This window comes from Artemia sp. Qi Xiang Cuo, chromosome 10 (assembly GCF_049724085.1).
Source record: "Artemia sp. Qi Xiang Cuo chromosome 10, ASM4972408v1, whole genome shotgun sequence".
Lineage (NCBI taxonomy): Eukaryota > Metazoa > Arthropoda > Branchiopoda > Anostraca > Artemiidae > Artemia > Artemia sp. Qi Xiang Cuo.
Genome location: NC_142803.1, coordinates 53,290,785 through 53,311,232, shown reverse-complemented (window position 1 = coordinate 53,311,232; position 20,448 = coordinate 53,290,785). Strand labels below are relative to the sequence as shown.

Sequence of the window (20,448 nt, the reverse complement as noted above, 5' to 3'; positions counted from 1 at the left end):
GAGGACTCATACTGGTGAAAAACCGTTCGTTTGCGAGATATGTAAAAAAAAGCTTTACCCAAATGCAGAATTTGACCATTCATATGATGATTCATACTGGTGAGAAACCATACAAGTGTGAGATATGTAAGAAAAGCTTCATAAGAATGCAGAGTTTATTGTTACACATGAAAACTCATACTGGTGAAAAGCCATATAAGTGTGAGATATGTCTGAAAAAATTTAATCACGCGCAAAACTTAACTATACATATGAGAAACCATACTGGTGAGAGACCATACAAGTGTGACATATGTATGAAAAGCTTTATTCATTTACAGAGTTTAAATATGTATATGCGAAGTCATTCTGGTGAGAAGCCGTTTAAATGTGAGGTGTGTAAGAAAAGTTTTGTTCAAAAGCCAAGTTTGACTAAACACTTAAAAAGGCATAGTGGTGAACAACCATGTGAGTGTCAATTATGTAGTAACAGGACTAATCACATAAGATACTGCTGTGATAAACAACCATAGTAGCAAATATATCACTTTTTTAATGTTTTGGTTGCCGCTGTGAAGAAGAAAAACATTTTCATTTTGTTGTTGTTAACAACGTTTTTAGTGTAGGAAGTTTTTAAAACCTTCGACTTCCCCAACATATTAGCAGAAATTAAGAATTTGTAAGTTTTGAATCCTAAAAGTGTCGAACCAGTTCGTCCAAAGGAATAATACGCAAGATCAAATCAATTTTACTGTCTGGCTTTTAAGTGCATTCTTAAATCGAGATGAAATGTATGTATAAGTCGTTAAATGTAAGGGATTGCTAAATTCCTATAAAAATTTCTTAATTTATTTCATAGTACTCCTCAGCCAAATGCACCCCTAGAACTATTCGTACTGTTCCATTTGTAATTCAAAACTATTTCTGTGTATAGTAATAGTAACCGTTAAAATTTGTCCCAGCCCCTGTCCTCCTAGTGGCTGGACATAGCCATAGCCGCTTTTCATAGGCTAAACAAAACTTTTTAGGATTTTGTTTTTGTACTTAGTCGGGTATATAACGCAAAATAATTAAAGCTTCGATTGATTTGCCGCCAAATGTCCTTAAAATTTAAAATAGAATACGAAAAATAAAAAATAATTAAAAAAAATGTGTTTTTAGGTATTCAGTACGAAGTAAAATATTTTATCTGTCCTATGGATGCCCCTAAATAATAAAAAAAAAACAAAAAAAAAAAAACAATTAAATACGTAGGTACAAGAGGATGTAAAGAATTACAGTAGATTAAGAAAGGGAAAATATATCCTGAACATCTAAAATATTCAGAATATTATCCATTTGTAAAATGTTTCTTTTTAAGACCAAATGAATATTCATTACCTAATATATGCTGTAAATACCTTGATTATAAGTATTCTAATTATCAATTTAATACTTTTAATTTTAAGTTTTATTAATTTTATATCATTTATATCGTTAGAAGAAAAAAAATGTTCCCTGAATAGTCTTAAAAGCTTGATTTCACTTAAAGCCTAAAACCAAAAAAATTATTACAATTTCCTTCCGATATGACCTTCAGTTTAGGACATTGCAATATAGGTTGAAACTGCGAGAAGCAAAGTTTTAGCTTCTAATTTAACTCGTTAAACTATCATTATTAACTTGTTAAGATAATTTGTGCTTATTAACTTATTTATTTTAACTTATTCTAAATCCAGCCATAGATTTGTGCCGATAAATGCTGAAATGTTTGTTAAGGTTTCGCTGACTGTAGTTGGATTGAAAATTGGTTGAGTTAAACGAGGATTGAGTTACACACATATCCCCTTTTCTATTATCTATTACTACTGAGACCTATTAGTAATCTGGCAGATGATTTTGGCCGTATGGACGACGTTGAATATAATTTTTTTCGGTTGGGAAGAGATCTAATATTCCTGATCATCATTAATTTTTCATAAAATTGTTTGTCTTTCTTCTTTTTTTCGAAGAAATATTTGACCTCTCCCTCTAAGTTTTGTAAGATGACGCCCCTGGCAAGTAATATTACTATGTTGGAATTTTGTGTAAGATGTGTCGACATTAATCAAATACGGATGTATTCTCATTTTTAAATGCCAGACCTCTCATACCACTAGATTTGGTCTTTTGAAACGGTTGATGGTTTCAGAATCTTTGTATATGCCACCTCTACTGATAAAATAAAACTTTCTAGATTTTTATAATAACTTAATAACTTATTTTTGTTCACTTGGTGTTACTTCTTTTTTTATTATGAATGTCTCAGGGTTTTTTGTTCTTTTTTGTCAATTTGTTTATTTTCTTTTTTATTGTTTTTATTGTTTAAAAAATTAAGTTGTGAGACAGAGTCAAATTTTAGCGTAAAGAGCAAGGCGTTGAGGAGGGGACAGCCCCTTTCATATACGGAATAATTTCTGTTCTTTTTAAGTTTTAATGTCGCTCCTTACTTTCAGTTAAAAAAATTTGTTTTTTTTATTTAATTTCTGAACGTTTTTGAATTAATGCAGCTTTGATTTTGGCTCACCGTACATGAATAATTAAACCGGAATTCGCATATTAATTTTCCTTTTTCTGGCTAATTGGCTTTCTCGAAATTTTGTTCTGACGTAACTTAAGTAACGAATTTCTATGTTCGTATGTTTTTATTACGTATATTAGTGAGCTCGCTCCCTAGTCAACACCTCGTTCTTTACGTTACAGTTCGAATTTTTTTTGAATCATAAACTCCTGAATCACAAATGCCAGTTAATTAGAATATACATCTCTTTTGAAAGTAATAAAAAACTTTAGCGTAAAGAGCGAGGTATTGACTAGGGGGCAACCCCCCTCATACGTAATAATTTCTGTTCGTTCTAAGTTTTAATGTTGTTCCTTATTTTCAGTTGAAAAAACTTGTTTTTTTATTTAATTTCTGATCGTTTTTTTAAGTAATGCTGGTAAATCTTGCGCCCCCTTCATGGGAATGTTCCTTCCCCCAAGGAAATATCCTCCCTGGAAAGATCCTCCCCCGTAACCCCTACTCCGACCCCAATCCGCCACTAGAAAAAAATTCCTCCTGAAAACACCTGTATACTCCCCAGTAACCAATATTATATGTAAACAATGGGCAAAGCTTAGAACTTACAGCCCTTCCCCAAGGAACTGTGGGGGATTAAGTCATCCTTAAAGACATATTAATTAGATTTTCGACTATGCTGAACAAAATGGCTGTCTAAAAATTTTGATTGGGTGACTTCGGGAAAAAAAATGAACTTGGGAGGGGGCCAAGTTGCCCTCCAATTTTTTTTAGTCACTTAAAAAGGGCACTAGAACTTTTAATTTTCGTTCGAATGATCCCTCTCACGATATTCTAGGACTACTGAATCGATACAATCACCCTTGGGAAAAAAAAATACACGCATCCGTGATCTTTCTTCTGTCAAAAAATACAAAATTCCTTATTTTTGCAGATAGGAGAAACTTCTATAGTAGGGTTCTCTGATACACTGAATCCGATGGTGTGATTTTCATTAGAGTTCTATGACTTTTCGGGGTTGTTTCTCCCTTTTTTGAAAATAAGGCAAATTCTCTCAGGCGCGTAACTTTCGATGGATAAGACTAAAACTTGATGAAATTTATATATTTGAAATCAGCATAAAAATCTAATCCTTCTTATGTATCTATTGGTATCAAAATTCCGTTTTTTAGAGTTTCGGTTACTATTGAGCCGGGTCGCTCCTTACTTACAGTTCGTTACCACGAATTGTTTGAAAAACAAATAACAAGCATCAGTCATCTTTCTTCTGGGAAAAAAGTGCAAAATTCCATACTTTTGCAGATAGGAGCTTGAAACCTCTGAAGTAGGGTTCCGTGATGTGCTGAATTTGATGGTGTGAATTTTATTATGATCACTTGAGTTTTTCTTCCTTTTTCGAAGATTATGTCAATTATGCCCGATTTTAATGGTTTTTGATGGGTAACATTAAACTTAATGAAATTTATATATTTGGAATTAGCCATAAAATGGATTCTTTCGACATGTTAATTTATATCAACATTTCTGTTTGTAGTACTTTATAGGTTATAGTAATTGATTATTTATTACTTGATAACTTCTATAGTTTCATGTCTAAACTATTCAGTATATACTGAAGTTTTGGCAGGGGGCGGGGTTGACATAGGTGGGAATTGACCGTTAAATAATGGCCCATTAAGTTGTATTGGGTCAGGTTGATTGTATTGGAATAAATTTGACTTTTCATCAAAATCAACATTAAGTTCTAAAGTACAAAACAAAAGAAGATAGCGAGGAAATTTGTGAAGACACTACAATGAAATCGGCTGTATATCCAATAGCCGTCATCACTGGAATACAATATAAAAAAAAAAAAAAATTACTGAAAAAATCTCATCGATAATATAGATTCTTAAACCAAAATGATAAAAAAAAGTTTTGAAAGAGTGTCGGCTTCCTTGTGTCACATAGTTTCAGCCAAGACTGTCAAAAAAGAAATATCCATTCATGCTTTTAGAATTGAATACAAGTTGGAAAAAATTCTTGTTGCAAAATTTGTCCTTTTTCCTGCTAATTTTGCATTCCTTTTGGAAATGGGATCATATTGATTGGCTCCTAATTTTATTTTATTCGGTATTAAATCATTGTTATAAATAAGTTTGTGTACATAGGGTTCAGTGTCTACCCACCTAAGTCTCTATTTATGAATGCTTTATGATTTAAATCTCGTTTGATTTCAATTTCTTCACGGACATTTTGTTTGATTCGGAATATAAATAGTACGGAATGGTTGGGGTTATCAAAAATGTGGTTGCTTAAAGCGGAATGAAAAGAGGTTGAACTATTATTACAATTTGATACTTTTGCTATACTTTCTTAGTTTGTTCCTAAGTTTCGGTGAGTTCTACCGATGTAATAATTTCAACCGCTGCATCTTATTTGATTCACCCCTTTTTGCCGAGTAATGGGAGGGGGAGGGGTCTTATCCTCACAAAAATTTAGAAGATTAATAACAGTTCAGTTTTGAAGTACTTTTTATAATGAGGTAAACCGTGTTTGTGTGTTTATTGAAATCATCTATGGGTATGAGACTTAGCCTTTTAAGGGAATGTCTATTAATCTTTATTAATTATCAATTTATTCTGTCAGCAATTAAGGTATTAATAAAAGAAATAGGGTAACCATTTCTCAAATATATGTCTGACAAAATTTAATTCTTTTTGAATGCATGGCTCTGGACAGATATTTAGAATTTGATCCACAAGAGATTTTCCCATGCCTCTTTTAACCTGTGGAGGATGGTTAGACTTCAAGTCAAGATATCTACTATTTGGTGCTGGTTTTCTGTAAACTGTAAAATCGAGCTTATCTACACTATGTATAATCAACACATTTAGGAACAGCATTTAACTATCTTTTTCTGTCTCTATGGGTGAGTTACAGGTTTTTATCATAAGTGTTTATTTCCATTTCCCCTTGAAGTTGGCTCTAAATTTAGTCCAAAAAGACTTTTGTTTTATGCCTAGTTAAGGTCCAAATATTCACTAGGGCTAACAATAGACATAGTTGCTAATATTTCGATTATGTTCTATGAGAGGGAGGGGGGGTTTCAGGGAGGATTAATCGCTTACGGACAGTATCAGTTTCGTTGAGTTTTTGCTGTTTTGTTGTATTTAGGTGATAGCTACACCTTAAAATAAATAAAAACTTGCTTCTTTTCTTCTTTTTTTTTAAAAATCCATTGTGGAATGCAAAAACCTAAATGCCTTGTCTCCTAAACTTGGGCACTCAACTAGATTTTTTCTTCTTTTAAACCTATTTCTGATTTTAATACAGAGACACTTTATTTATTTTTTCCTAATTAATGCCCAACTATTAATTATCTCAAAACAAAAAGTCAAAAAGAAGGGTTAAAGGAGGACAGTAACAGCCAGTGAAAAACAGAAGAAGAAGAAATTATGCAAATATTTCGGTTGAGACCTCCGTTCAACCGTCATCAGTGCAGAAAAATAATAAAACAATGCAGATAAAAGTCCAAAGGACAATATAAAAACCAAACCTCAAAATAAACTCTTAAAATAAAATAAGGACTAAAACCGAAGTATTTGCATAATTTTTTCTTCTGTTTTTCACTGGCTATTTTTGTCCTCGTTTCTCCCTTCTTTTTGACTTTTTGTTTTGTCACGATTAGCCAGTGTGGTCTCAGAAATTATTTTTCACTATATATCTGAAGTAATATGTGACACTTTTTTTACAGGGGAGAGGGAATGATTTTAGTGAGAATTAATCACTTATGGACAGCAGCGTCGGACATGAATTTCTATTATTAACTTGTATCTAAGCCACAGCAAAGTCTACAACGAAAAAAAGTTTTTTCCATTAAAATTTGAAGTCTAGTTCTTTATATAGATTTTCCTAAACTACGGTCCTCTTCAGTAAATCGGTTTTCCTGTGAGTTGAGTCTGGCTTTAATAGAGAATTTGTTTTTTTTTGTTTTTTTTTTCATTCTCATTCTTGTTAAATTTTTAGTAAACATAAAATAAAATACAGTTATCGATACGTTGATCCACTTTTTATGACGTTGGGGATATTTCTGGTATAATAAAGAAAAATTTGTTTTATTTTTCAAAAAGCTAAAGGGTGAACCGAACTATGTTGACTTCAGTTTGTGTTCGTACAAAGTTTTATTTATTCATCTCAGAGATGTCTGTGTTTTTAGATTTGATATATTATATGAATTTGTTTTTGTTTGTTTTACGCTGAATTTGCTCTTCTTTTAACTATCAAAAAGTAATGTTTGTTTAATATTTCGCGTAGTTGTGATATGTATTAATTATTAAATATTGTCAACTTTCTCTATTTTTGTTATGAACTAATGATTTGGATTGTAATTTAAGCTGTAATTTATGTTGAATAACTAAGTCAACATAACCGGTCAACCATTTTTTTGCAACAATCGAACATTGTTTTTACAAAATGATTTGGGTTGGGTGAGAAGGGTTAGGTTTAATAATACAGTCATAAATTCTGCCTAAATTCTTATTTTCAGTGAGGCGGAAGCAATATAAACCCCTGTAGGAATAACTTTTAACATTTACGCATAATTTCCTTCATTTTACTCAAATAATATCTTCATGTTCTGTTTCCTTATAAATACTGGTGTTCTTGAATGAATTCATATCTTGGGTATTGGGTATCTTGGGTATAGAACCATCAAAATAGTTCTATACTCAATACCCATATCTTGGGTATTGGGTATCTTGGGTATAGAACTATCAAAATAGTTCTATTTTTTTTTTTCTTTATGGAAAACTAAGAGTATTCAATTATCACAAATTACAATAATTCAGATAGGTTACTGAGAGTTGGTCTTGGGCTAATGTCCATGATAGCAAAGCCACCATGTCACTAGGCCTGTTAATTGTCTTTTCTCCCATGTGGAGGGGGCAGGTAAACATTGGCATTTTAGTTAGAATTTGAGACTTGGAGATGTTTTTACTTATTTACCTGTAATTGACTAACTTTGAGATCTCTTTAGTACATTTTGCAAGGAAATGTCCAAAAAATTCCAAAGTACTGAGGTATACTTGAAGTCTAGTAGACAGGTACCTATACCACAAGGGGCTTTCTTCAAAAAGTATTATACTGCTGACTTGTACCGCCCTGTTTGTAATAGGCTTCAAAGTTAGGTAATCTGGGTATATCATAACAAGGGTTGGTCAAAAATATATTCCATCTCTACTACTCCGTTAGAATAGTAGAAGACCTCAAATAAAGGATGAAAGATTATTTTGCCTTACAAAAAAGAAGATCTCAATCTTCTTTAAGGAAGAAGATCTCAATCTTCTTTAAGGAAGAAGATTGAGATGCTTTGCTCGTATACAAAATTATGTAAAGTATCTAATTTTTTTGCTCTTGTTTTTTTATTTTTTGTAGTACATTGCCCTTTTTATTTTTTTTTATTTTTTTTTTATTACTGAATTCTTGGAAGAAAACCCTAAGCTGAAAATCAAGTTCATGCACCGGAGTTATTTGGAAATGCCCAATATTACGAGTGAAGGTACACAACATTTTTTTTAGCAAGATAAGCAAATTACGCGCAAAATATACGAAACTAATAAAAATTGTATTAATCTTGATACCTCTGGTAATCTTGTATATCTGGCCTTGTACTAGCTGACACATGGAATATTAGTAAGATGTAAATCTGAGTGAAACCAATTTATAAGCGGAGATGATAGATATAATGACTAAAGAAGTTTCCAGATTGGTTGCATTAAAAAACCTAGACACAGCTTTCTAAACTCTAGCGAAGAGGTTGCTTGCTGTGATTTTTAACTTCTAAGCACTTATTTTTTTTATGAATGGGATCGTACTGGACATCGACGTCTGGATATACTCGTGTTGCACATAAAATTCTAACTAGACCCGCATATGAATGCCGCCTTAGTGATTTCCGAATGCTAAGACTTGGTTCTCATTCTAGATACGGGGATCACTTCACAGGATTCTCATCAAGAATATGGAACGCCTTGCACTACTGACTTTGCTTGTGCATTTGTGAAAGTGGAGATTGATAGCAGCCTTGAAGCTGAATTCCAGCCTGAAACTGGCGAACTTGAGGAAACATACATCCGAGAGGGAGAAACTGTTTCTCTCATGCACTGCTCTAATGATTTGAAGCCCGAAACACTTGAAAACACAAATCTTAAGCTGCAGAAAGTGCCTCCACTGCTACTAGAAAGACCATATAAATGTGATATCTGCCAGAAATCTTTCGCGCAGAAGAACCATCTGACAGGTCACTTGAAATTCCACACCAGAGAGAAGCAGTTCCAGTGTGAATTGTGCAAAAATTACTTCTCTCGTAGGTCAAACTTAAATGTTCATATGAGAACTCATACTGGTGAAAAACCGTATGTGTGTGAGATATGTGGGAAAGGGTTTACTCAAACATACAATTTAACTATTCATATGAGAAGCCACACTGGTGAAAAACCATTCAAGTGTGAGCTGTGCAACAAAAGCTTTACTAAGTTACAAAGCTTAACTATACATATGAGAACTCATACTGGTGAAAGACCATACACGTGTGAAATATGTGGAAAAGGCTTTATTCAAATGCCGACTTTAATTATACATAGAAGAACTCATTCTGGTGAAAGACCTTACAAATGCCAGATATGTATGAAAAGCTTTATTCACATGCAAAGTTTATCTACACATATGGGAACTCATACTGGTGTGAAGCCTTATGAGTGTAAGGTTTGCAGGAAGAAATTTGCTCAAAGGCCAAGTTTGATTAAACATTTTAGAACCCATAATAGTGACATCCCTATAAAAGTCAACTATGCAGTTACATGACTTGCCACTTAATATACTACTGCAAAGAAACGCTGGTAGTAATCGGGTAGTCAGTTTTTATAATCCCGGTGGTCTTTATGAATGTGTACATTTTTATCTGATATGTACGTTTTAAATTTTCTCTTTTTCACTTGTAGATAAATAGTGTTGATGTTATTTAACAGTAAGGTTGAATGTTGGAAAATAACGTGTAATTTAGAAAACATTCCAAAGAAAGCATGTTGTGCCAATCCCTCAATAGTGTATTAGCTAGAATTGAATGGTCTGAAACATTTGTATGAAGTATTTTCACTAATATTAGTTTAATTTATCCAGTTTTTTTACGAAAGAAATTGAAGTGGAAACAAAAATATAAAAGTAAATAAGGACATAATATAAAAGTAATTTTAAAATAGTTAAAATCATAAATTGTAAAAGTAAAAAGAGTAGAATAGGCAAAATTAAATAGGGTAAAGGTAAATACTCTACTGTGGCATAATAGTATTAAAAACAAAAACATAAAATTAATTGACGAAATAGTGTAAAACAGTCGGAGCTAGGCTTTCTAGGCTTTCTCAGGGGAGGGGGGGGGTAAATGGAGACTGCCGCACCAAAAATATTGTAAATATTAGAATTTTTGCCCAAAAATATTACAACTTAAGCTTGTTTTTCTGCCCGGGTTGCTTGCCCCCTTCAGGCCCCTCCTGTCTGGCCATGGTGTAAAAGTAAGTAAATAAATAGTAAAGTAAATTATATAGCCCACTGTAAAAGTGAGAAAATGTTTTCTTTCTCTTTTGTCTTGTTGCAATCTTTGTTACGTATAAGTTAAATCTTAAGGTAAAAGGTGAGGTGGTACTTATTTAGGATGACCTTGAATTTTATCTCGAAGTTTACGCTTTCTGTGATTTTATGACAAGGCTACAGATGCTTCTTTAAGCGAAAAGACCAGATAGTTTTATCACCGTGTGCATTAATTTTAAACCTATCCATTCATACAGCCAAAACCGTGGCGTTGCTTAAATCTTTTCGCAGAGTGTGATCTAAAGTTGATTAAAAACAAGGAACAATTTCATTATTCCTTGGATTTACAGCTAATTTTCAGCATATTTTTAGTATAAAATCTAAAAAATCTGGAAAGCAAATTTTTGAAAATGACCTTCATAAGATGCTTAAATGTGAATTTCATCTATTGACTGGTTGGGTAATCGTTGTTGAAACTTTAGGAAACTTCAGAAATATAACCGACATGTCATAAATAACCTACCCCAAGCTTACACAGTTAATTTAAAGCAAAATAATATGTCTTTTTCTTGTACCACCTGGTCTTTAAGTAACTTTTGGGTTGTTTTTTTATCTTCCAACTAATGCTGTTTTTTTTGTTGCTGTCAAGATGTACTATTTTTCGTCTGCATGTATGTCTCAGCTCAAAAATAAAACAGTTTTGTTTTAAGCAAAGTTTATATACCATTCAGCATCGTAACATGTGCTTAGACTTTACACCTTCACAACAAGCATTAAATATTTATAAATCATTTATTAGGTGATATTTCCGGTTTTCTTTTCTCTAGTTTAAGTTGTTTTCATGAAAAGAATGAAGAGAACAGTATATTTTAGATCAAAATTAGATTTTTTTTCTCCTTGTGTGACAAGATAGAAGCCAAATATCATTCTTAGGATTGTTTTTGACCGACGAAAAAAAATGTCTTATTTTTCCCATTCTTCTTATCCTTTGTCTTGGAATAGTGATTAAAATTACCAGGTCTGCTGATAACGATTATGTCCCTAGAAAAAGATAGTCCTGCTTTCTTTATACATGAAAGTTTTGCTAATTAAAACATAATTTAATGAAATTACAACCCAAGCCAATCTAGAGCAGGTTTTCATTATTTCTATGAAATTATGTGAAGTCTGTGCTGCCACCCTAAAATGGGTATCAGTAAAACTAGGAAGGATAACCTTACAATTAGTATGTCAACTTTGAGCATTTTTTATCGAACTAAAAACAGAAAAGCTTAAGTCATTAATGTATACTAGGAATAAAAGTAGACCTAAAACAGAACCTGGGGAACGCCAAATTCAACTAGCCTATTCCTTCTCTCGACTTAGCATCAGACATTTCTACACACTGGGTCCTACCGCTCATAAAGGATTCAAAAAGCTTCAATGCCTTTTCTCTAATTCCAGGATTTTCTAACTTCCACATTAAAATTGTATGGTCAACAGTGTCAATGCTTTTACAATATCCAAGAAAATAGACGCTACTTTAAAACCCTGGTCTAGAGTGTCGTTTACAAACGCAGTCAACATTAAAACTGCCTATACCGTAGACATCCCTTTACGAAGGCCAAATCGATAGTATGCAAAAATAAAAAAACGATATATTCTTGAAAAACTCCGACACTCTAATGTTTGTAAGTTTATCTAATAACCTTTATTACAAAAAGAATATTACAAAAAGGAGGGATTCTGGCTTATAATCATTTACATTATTCTTATCTCCATCTTTAAATATAGGGATTACCTTGTTTTTTATTAACACAAATTCAATGGAAAGTAAAGGACTATATTCAAACCCAAACGAGAAGAAATAACGTCACGTCACATAAACACTTAGAACAAAGAGAAATTACTTTGAATGAATAAACGAAAACTAAACAAAAAGGAATCAGAATGAATAATAACTTCAGACTAATAAATACCATACACTATAATGAATGAATAATATAACATACGGCTAACTGAACTTAAAGTGAATAATCATAAACTTAGAAAAGATAGAAATTATGAAAAATACGAGTGGGACTGCTGCCCCTTAGACTCACTAAGGTAATAGCAATAGCATTATGTGTAATAGGTCTTAAAACGATACTATGCTAACTGATTCATTACAGTTTTTTTTGCCGTGACTATTTTTATGACTATATCTGTAAGAAAGGTCATTTTTAGAAAATCTCTAATAATGAAAATCAATTTATTTTGGATTAATTATTTTGTTTAATACTTTGGCCATTTCTAAAATAGCCAGGGGTGTTTTATTCGAAAGTTACAGGACAATTAATCTGAAAATTACAGGTTACAGGGTAGATATAGCTCTTTTAAGGCACTCTGTTCAGTATCCCCCTGTACAGGGCAATTAATCTGAAAATTACCGGTTACAGGGTAGATATAGCTCTTTTAAGGCACTCAGGATAAATACAGTTTAGTTGCAGGGCAATACATTCAGTATTGCCCTGTACAGGGCAATACGTACAGTTTAGTAAAGTTACAGGGCAATTAATCTGAAAATTACAGGTTACAGGGTAGATGTAGCTCTTTTAAGGCACTCAGGATATATACACTTTAGTTACAGCGCAATATATACAGTTTAGTAAAGCTACAGGGCAATTAATCTGAAAATTACCGGTTACAGGGTAGATATAGCTCTTTTAAGGCACTCAGGATATATACAATTTAGTTACAGGGCAATATATCAGAAAATTACCGGTTACAGGGTAGATATAGCTCTTTTAAGGCACTCAGGATATATACAGTTTAGTTACAGGGTAATACATACAGTATTGCTCTGTAAAGGGCAATATATACAGTTTAGTAAAGTTACAGGGCAATTAATCTGACAATTACCGGTTACAGGGTATATATAGCTCTTTTAAGGCACTCAGGATATATACAGTTTAGTTACAGGGAAATACATACAGTATTGCCATGTATAGGGCAATATATACAGTTTAGTAAAGTTACAAGGCAATTAATCTGAAAATTACAGGTTACAGGGTAGATATAGCTCTTTTTAAGGCACTCAGGATATATACAGTTTTTAAAATTTTCATTAATCAGGTTCGAAATTTGGTGTGATATGACAGAAAAAATGCCTTAAAGACCTTCACTGATATAAAATCAGACCCGGCACGAATACTATTCCATTCTTTTTTAGTAACCGGCCTCCAATATACATTCAGGCAAAAATTTAGTGAAATAACCATCACTAGCCGTTATGCAACCAACAACGCCAACCTGCCTCCTATAGTAGAAAAGTGATCACAGAGTCGTTCAGCAGTTTGATGAATATTTTCATCATCATCGAAAATAAAAATATCATCAGATTAAGTTGTTCAGATTAATCGGAAATTTTATAACTTTCCAAATCTTACCAGGGTTACCTTGTGCTTTTCTAAAACGTTCGCTCAGGAATTCTATCTTAGCTTTGCGGAAGAAATTATTCAACAAATTAAAATAGGCTTTATAAATATCCTGGGTCACAAGCAAAAAATAGTAATGCAATATGATGCGTCAAAGCGGACGTAAAATATAAGAACAAATTCAATGAACGTTTCATGACAAAGAAATACCATTCTACAAGATAGTAGCCTGCTACCATCCACTCAATGAACAGTCTGGTCTTCGAATACATAGACCTGTTAAATTTAAAACATTTATTTTTCTTTCAGCTTGTTCCCGGATGATATCTAAGCATTAGTATGGGTATTTTTCTCATATATATATATATATATATATATATATATATATATATATATATATATATATATATATATATATATATATATATATATATATATATATATATATATATATATATATATTAGCATAGTTGTTAGTGTCTCGCAATATTTCTTCCAAGAGATCCATTGAGTTACGAGAGATCCCGTGATCTAAAGGTTGTGCAAGGTGCTCTTTAGCAGCTTCATCGGGGTCTAAAAAGTATATTCGACCATATGAATTTGGTTCCAAGTCGCCTTCAGGGGTTTGTGATGGATGTGCCACTTAATTGATTTTTTGATAAATTTTCCCAGCTGCTTTGAAGCTGAAAACATGATGACTATATATGGTTTGATCATCGCTTACATTGAATTAACCTAAAGCAAAATATGAGTTCAAGTATCGTATTTGTTTGTGGATCTCCTCAGAGAGCAAGTGATATCCTATAACAGGCCAAACCAATGCATTTGGAGCAATTCAACCCAATTCAAGAAGGCTGAAACCCCAAAATAAATAATGGGAAAATGGAAGACTATAGTGAAGACATACAACGTTGAAGGGTCCAAATTACTTGTAATTAACACTTGCGTAGTTTACGGTATTTTTGTGGTTTTTTACTGAGTTTTGCGCCACAGCTTAGTGGTTTCGAAGATAACGATGACGTTGTTCTCCTAACGTAATATTTCTTTCTTCTTTACTTTCATTTTTTACTGATTCTCGCTGTTGCTCGTCTTTTGACAGCACAATTCTTTTGTTATTCACTGCCATTTTTGGCACATTCTGATACTTTCTTTCGCGTGTCTGCTAGCCCTACAATTCTTTGTTCTTCGCTTTCATTTTTGACATGTTCTGATTCCCGCTGGTGCTCGTAAATCCAACTGCTGCTGATCTTCTAACCGTATATTTCTTTGTTCTCGCTGTCTTATATCTTCTAACCACATATATTTTTGGTTTTCATTTTCATGTTTGATTCGTTGTAATTCTCACTGCCACTTATTGTTCTTACATTTCGTTGTTGACTCGTTGTAATTATTGCTTTCGCGAGTAATTTAATTACACATTTATTTGTTCATCATTTTCGTTCATCTTTGCTTCAGAAATATTTCAATGCCCCTAGCCTTAGCAGCTCGGATTGGTCTTGTCACGTTTGATGGTCTAGGTTGTTCATTTTCACCCGTGCATTTACATCTCTCAGGTTGTTTTCTTTATCTTGTCTCATTTGATGGTCCAGTTTGTTCATTTTGAGCTTACGTTTTTGTCCTCTTTTGTCCTTTTTGTCCTCAATTTGAGCCTACGTTAATTTATGTTTTTGTCCTCTAGACATTATGAAACTCCTGAAATTTAATTTGAAATTTACATTACCGAATATGAATAAATGAATTTACGTGTTTCTAGGTTTTGTTCAATATATTCTTCTAAAATTATTTGAAAATCTAATTTCCTTGTGTCTTCACCTTCAATCGACATAACTGCTAAGGTATATAAGCTGATATAAGCTATATAAGCTGATTCATTGTTGATAGCAGGTAGTTTTTTATTGGTTTTAACCTGGAAAATGATCTCTCTCCTGAAGCAGCACTTACTGGAATTGTTAAGAATATTTCACACATTCGAAAAAATGTGTTCATTTTGATGGCCACACGGGGCTCTTTCAGACGTGGGACCCGATTGGGCCCAATCGCCCTTTATCCGGCCCTGATTTTGGCTGTGTTTTGTCAGAGCCATAGACATGTTGAATCTTGTCTAAAGTAAAATTATGCAAGGGTTTCTAATCTATATGATTGGAAGAATAAAGTGTAACTATGGAATATCTAATATCCCCGTCCCCTCCTGCACCAATAGCTATGCTATGTAGAGGTATTTATATTGCGCCGTGTTTCAACTGGAACCCCTCAAGGATTATGAATTGGTATAGTTTGAGAACCAAAATGAGGCAGAGGCGCTTTAAATATTTCCCCTCTTCGCTTGTTGTACAAAAGAAGTCGAAGTCATATAATAACTTGTTTGAACTGAATTGATACAGAGAATTATAATCTGTGTGACTGGAGGTCCAAAAATGGTCAGTAGAGCCTTAGACGCTTTTTTAAATTTTTTAGGTGAACTTTTTTTATATTTTTCTTTAGAATTTTAGCTTTCTGTTTACAAAAAAGGACTCAACCGGATTAAAATTTGACTTTAATCTGCTATATTTTGATGCTTGTGTCATCTTGAAAAATATGCACGATTGCACGTTTTTCCGTCTCAGCATTCAGTTTGCACTATATTTTTAACTGAGAACCGCCATTGTAGATCACGTTCTTGCACATAAGTTCATTTTGAGAAGTTCGATATCAAAAGTAGAAACATAAAAAGTGATTAAATTAGCGAATTAGAGAAAAAATATAATAAATAATCGGATTTAATTGTAAGAACATCGATATTTGAGAGATCTCCACTGGACCCGTATATATATTCTTCCATTAAATTTTTATACGAGTTAAATGACGCAATACAATTTTAATTTTTCATTGTTTAGTCGGTTTTTGCATGCAGGTCCAGTGATATTTTCTTCCCTAAACAATTATATATAGCCATGTATATCCTTGTACTTGAATGTCTAGGCAAGTGTAGGATATGTGGGAAAGGCGTATTCTTAACGAACCCATTTTGTCTTTTAAGCGAAGGTGATTAATAGAGTGACAAAAGAATCTTATTGATTTGTAAAATTTATAGCCAAAGCTCAGAATTCAACATTCTAGGACTGGATCTATGACTGGATCATTCTATGAGCTGTCATTCGTTGCATCCATACTCACGTGAATGAGAACCACCTTTATATTGCTTGTAAACTTCCTTTATATGGCTGTCTGGACATTTACGTGTTTAGACATAAGTCTCATTAGGCACATATGTGAATGTTGCATTAGTGATTTGGAATGTTAAGGCTTGGTTCTTATTCTAGATTTGAAGATCACATCACTGGCTTTAAATAAGGAGTCCCATCAAGAATATGGTGTATCGCACACGACTGAAAATGAGAGTGTAGTTGTGAAAGAAGAGACCGTTATCTACTATGAAGCTGGATTGGAGGTTAAGACATATCCGTTCGACGAAAATGCTGTGGGAGACATTTCTTTCACCCAAGAAGAAGAAATTATTCCGCTCATGCAGTGCTCCGTTGATATGAATCCAGAGGAACCTGAAATTTCAATTCCTCAGGCCGAGCAAGTGCCTCAACCACTACCTGAGAAACCATATAAATGTGAACTTTGTGGGAAAGGTTTCACTCAAAATAACTATTTGAAAAGTCACATGAAATTTCACACCAAAGAAAAGCAATTTCAGTGTGAGATTTGCAAAAATTATTTTTCTCGTAAATCAAATTTAACGACGCACCTTAGGACTCACACTGGTGAAAAACCGTTCGTGTGTGAGATATGTGGCAAAAGGTTCAGTCAAACACACAATTTAACAATTCACATGAGAGTTCATACGGGTGAAAAACCATTTAAATGTGAAATCTGTGAAAAACACTTTAAAAAAATGCAAAGTTTAACTATTCATATGAGAAGTCATACTGGTGAAAAACCATTCAAGTGTGAGGTATGCATGAAAGAGTTTATTCACATGCAAAGTCTAGTTATACATATGAGAACTCATACTGGTGAGAAGCCGTTTGAGTGTTCATTATGTAAGAGAAGGTTTTCTCAGAAGCAGCATTTATCTTTGCATGTAAAACATTACTGTGACGGACAACCATAGTAGCAGTGTTACCAATTCTAATTATTTTGCACGATATTATTAAGATGAGACGCTTGTTTTATATAAAGCTCTGTATAGAACTTCTTTAAAAGACTATTTAACAGATTTCGCGGGTGAATGATAAACTGGCTTTTCCCAGAAAACTTAGTGTGAAATCATTTAAAAACAAAGAAAGATAAATAGAATGACGAAATAGTCTTCCTTATTATATTTCCTGTCATTATTTGTACATACTATTTAAGTCTGTCAAACGCATACTATGTGAGATTGGGTAGCCTTTAACCTACAAATAATCGTAAAACCACTCATAAAGAACTGTTTTGACCTTAATTGACCTATTTGGAAGCTGATCGGTAAAGTCAGCTTTTTTTATGAGATTTTGTATTCGTAGCTTCTAGGAATCTGCTGAATGATATTCGCCAACCGGCAGAATTTTGCTAGATTAGGAAAGCTAATCCAGAGTCATTGTTGAAAGACTCTAGTCTTTCGACGATAAATATTTTAACCAAATTCAAATTATTATACATACGGCTGAAAGGCTACACAAAAGTTCCATCGTTTTCTTTATTTGAGAAATTATCAAGTTTTTTTTTTTTTTTTTTTTTTTTTTTTTTTTTTTTTTTTTTAACTGGTAGCGAATTTGTCTATGCTGGTTTATTAAGATAAGCTGATTAGGAAAATGAAAGCATGTTAAGTTTTTAAATAATTTGATTTTTTAGTGGAAATAATTTTCAGTAGTTATTCTTGTGAACCAATTTCGCTTTCTGTTAGGTATTCATTATTAGCACTTTTACCATTAAGGCTTGGCTTCTCGCGAGTCACCCCTTCTAGAAAATGTTTCTAAGAAATGGGCGTAAAATGCGTGCTTGTTCATTAAATACGGTAGTCGTTTGTATAAAAATGTAGCGTACTTTCTGCCATTAAGCTTAGTCAGTTTAACCGGTTTGTGTAGTAAAAATTCTCGTGTCTTTTACCCCCACAAAATGAACCCCAGTCTACAACACCTGATTCACCCTATTGATTGATTTTAACAAACTGAATTAAACATTCGGCACTATACAGGTATGTTTATTTGGTATGTGTTTATTCGCAATGAGAAAGAAAGCTTTCCTATTTGTATATACTATACAGCTAGCTGTCACGACTGAAATAAATCTAAAATGAAAACAGATGAAATAAATAAACAATTATGGGAAATTCTCCTCCTTGAGCTTGCTGTTCAGTTTCTATTATTACTGAAATGAATATAAATGCTAATGAGAGTGAGAAATTTTGAACTAAATCATGAAGAAAAACTGTCCTATTTCTTAGCTATCCTCACTGAAGTAAATCTAAGATGATAGTTAACGAAAGCGATAATGAACCGATGGATGAAAATTGTCCTACGTGTGGCCACCGTTCAGTTTGTCATCACTGCTGAAGCAAATGTAATTCTAAAATTAGTATTATAATGAAAACGAGATGTCCTAAATTAGGAATAAAGGAAAATGTTTCTGCGTGTGCAACCCACACTGGCGGACCCAGGGGGGGGGGGGGTTGCCCGCCCCCCCCTCCCAGGCTCCCAAAGATTTTTTTTCCTTGCGCCTTCATTCCGTGTTTTTTTTCTGGCGCTGTCATTCTATGTTTTTTTTCTGTTTTTTTTTTCATTCTTTTTTTTTTAATAAACTCGTCAATTTGGTCAATGATTTGCACCCTTGTCACACCCCTCCCCCAACCCAAATAGTTTGCTCCACATCCGCCCTTGGATAACTATTCAGTTTGCCATCACTATTGAAATGAAGAAAATTATAAATTTATAATGAGAGATTAGGGTCTAAATTGCCGCCTTTTTGGTTACTTTTCAGTTTGCAAATGTAGTTCTAAGATTAGAGTGAAAAAAAAAACAATTAAAAGATGAAGAAAAATTACCTCACCCGTGTCTACTGTTCAGTTAGCTTCAATCACTGAAATCAATATTACTGAAAACGAGTCATAATGACAAAAAATATAATAGGCTACTAGATCAGGTTTTATCGTCTTTCCAGTGGTTACTGTTCAGCCTGTGACTGACCTATCACTTATGAAATGTTTATAATTCTAAATTTATAAGGAGGGTGATAATGAGTTTTTCTAAAATAAGAGATGAGGGAAAATTTTCCTACCTGCGGCAACTGCTATGATTTGATACCATATCATGAGATTGACTATGATACCAAAATAAGACTGGTAAGAGGATAAGAAAACTAAGATAAAAGACGAGGCAAAACTATTCGACCGATTCAGTTTACTATCACCGCCTAAATAAATACGATTCTAAACTGAAAACAAGAGTGAAAATGCACTAACGAGAGTTGAAGGAAGGATTAACCCGGTGTTGTTGCTATTTACTTGTATACCACTATTGAAATGAATACATTTCTTAAATAATATTGAGAACGCGCCCATAAAAGATGAGGGAATATTACCCTATTTGTGGCTACTATTCAGTTGTCTGTCACTACTGAAATAAATATGACCCTTCAAACATTATAACAATTTCTGTAGAAATAATTTTCATTGATTCACTGTTTTTCTATTTACGAGTAGAGTAAAACGAAAATAAATAATTAAAGGGTGATTTTTCTTTTTTCTATATAAATAGTGAAACTTGGAAACAAAAAAAAGTACCAGAGAGAAACTGGAATAAACAGTTGAAATATACGAAAAAATAACATAAAGAGATGAAAAGCAAAAAAAAGAGTACTATAGAACACAAACTGAAAAAAGCTGCATGCAACACCTTTTGCAATAACAACCCTTCTAAGGCTAACACAACTATGCACGTTCTTCTACCCCAATCTAATCGAAATTCACTCTTCAAATTTCTTTTTTATTTCCACTGCCCAACCCGGTCAGGG

General features: G+C 33.1%; 2 protein-coding genes across 2 annotated transcripts in view; both read left to right on the top strand.

Moving 5' to 3' along the window:
• LOC148947886 (uncharacterized) overlaps nucleotides 1–20,448 on the top strand; it is a 177,980-nt gene that overhangs the window by 52,022 nt on the left and 105,510 nt on the right. Inside the window, exon 4 of the mRNA XM_089096033.1 lies at nucleotides 16,773–17,555. Coding sequence (XP_088952159.1) covers nucleotides 16,773–17,555 — 783 coding nt within the window. The remainder of the gene's footprint in view (nucleotides 1–16,772; nucleotides 17,556–20,448) is intronic.
• On the top strand, nucleotides 5,286–10,893 carry LOC148947887 (uncharacterized). Its single transcript, XM_089095524.1, has 2 exons — nucleotides 5,286–5,426; nucleotides 8,481–10,893. The coding sequence occupies exons 1-2, from the start codon at nucleotides 5,423–5,425 to the stop codon at nucleotides 9,356–9,358; spliced, it is 882 nt and encodes a 293-aa protein (XP_088951650.1). The 5' UTR covers nucleotides 5,286–5,422; the 3' UTR covers nucleotides 9,359–10,893.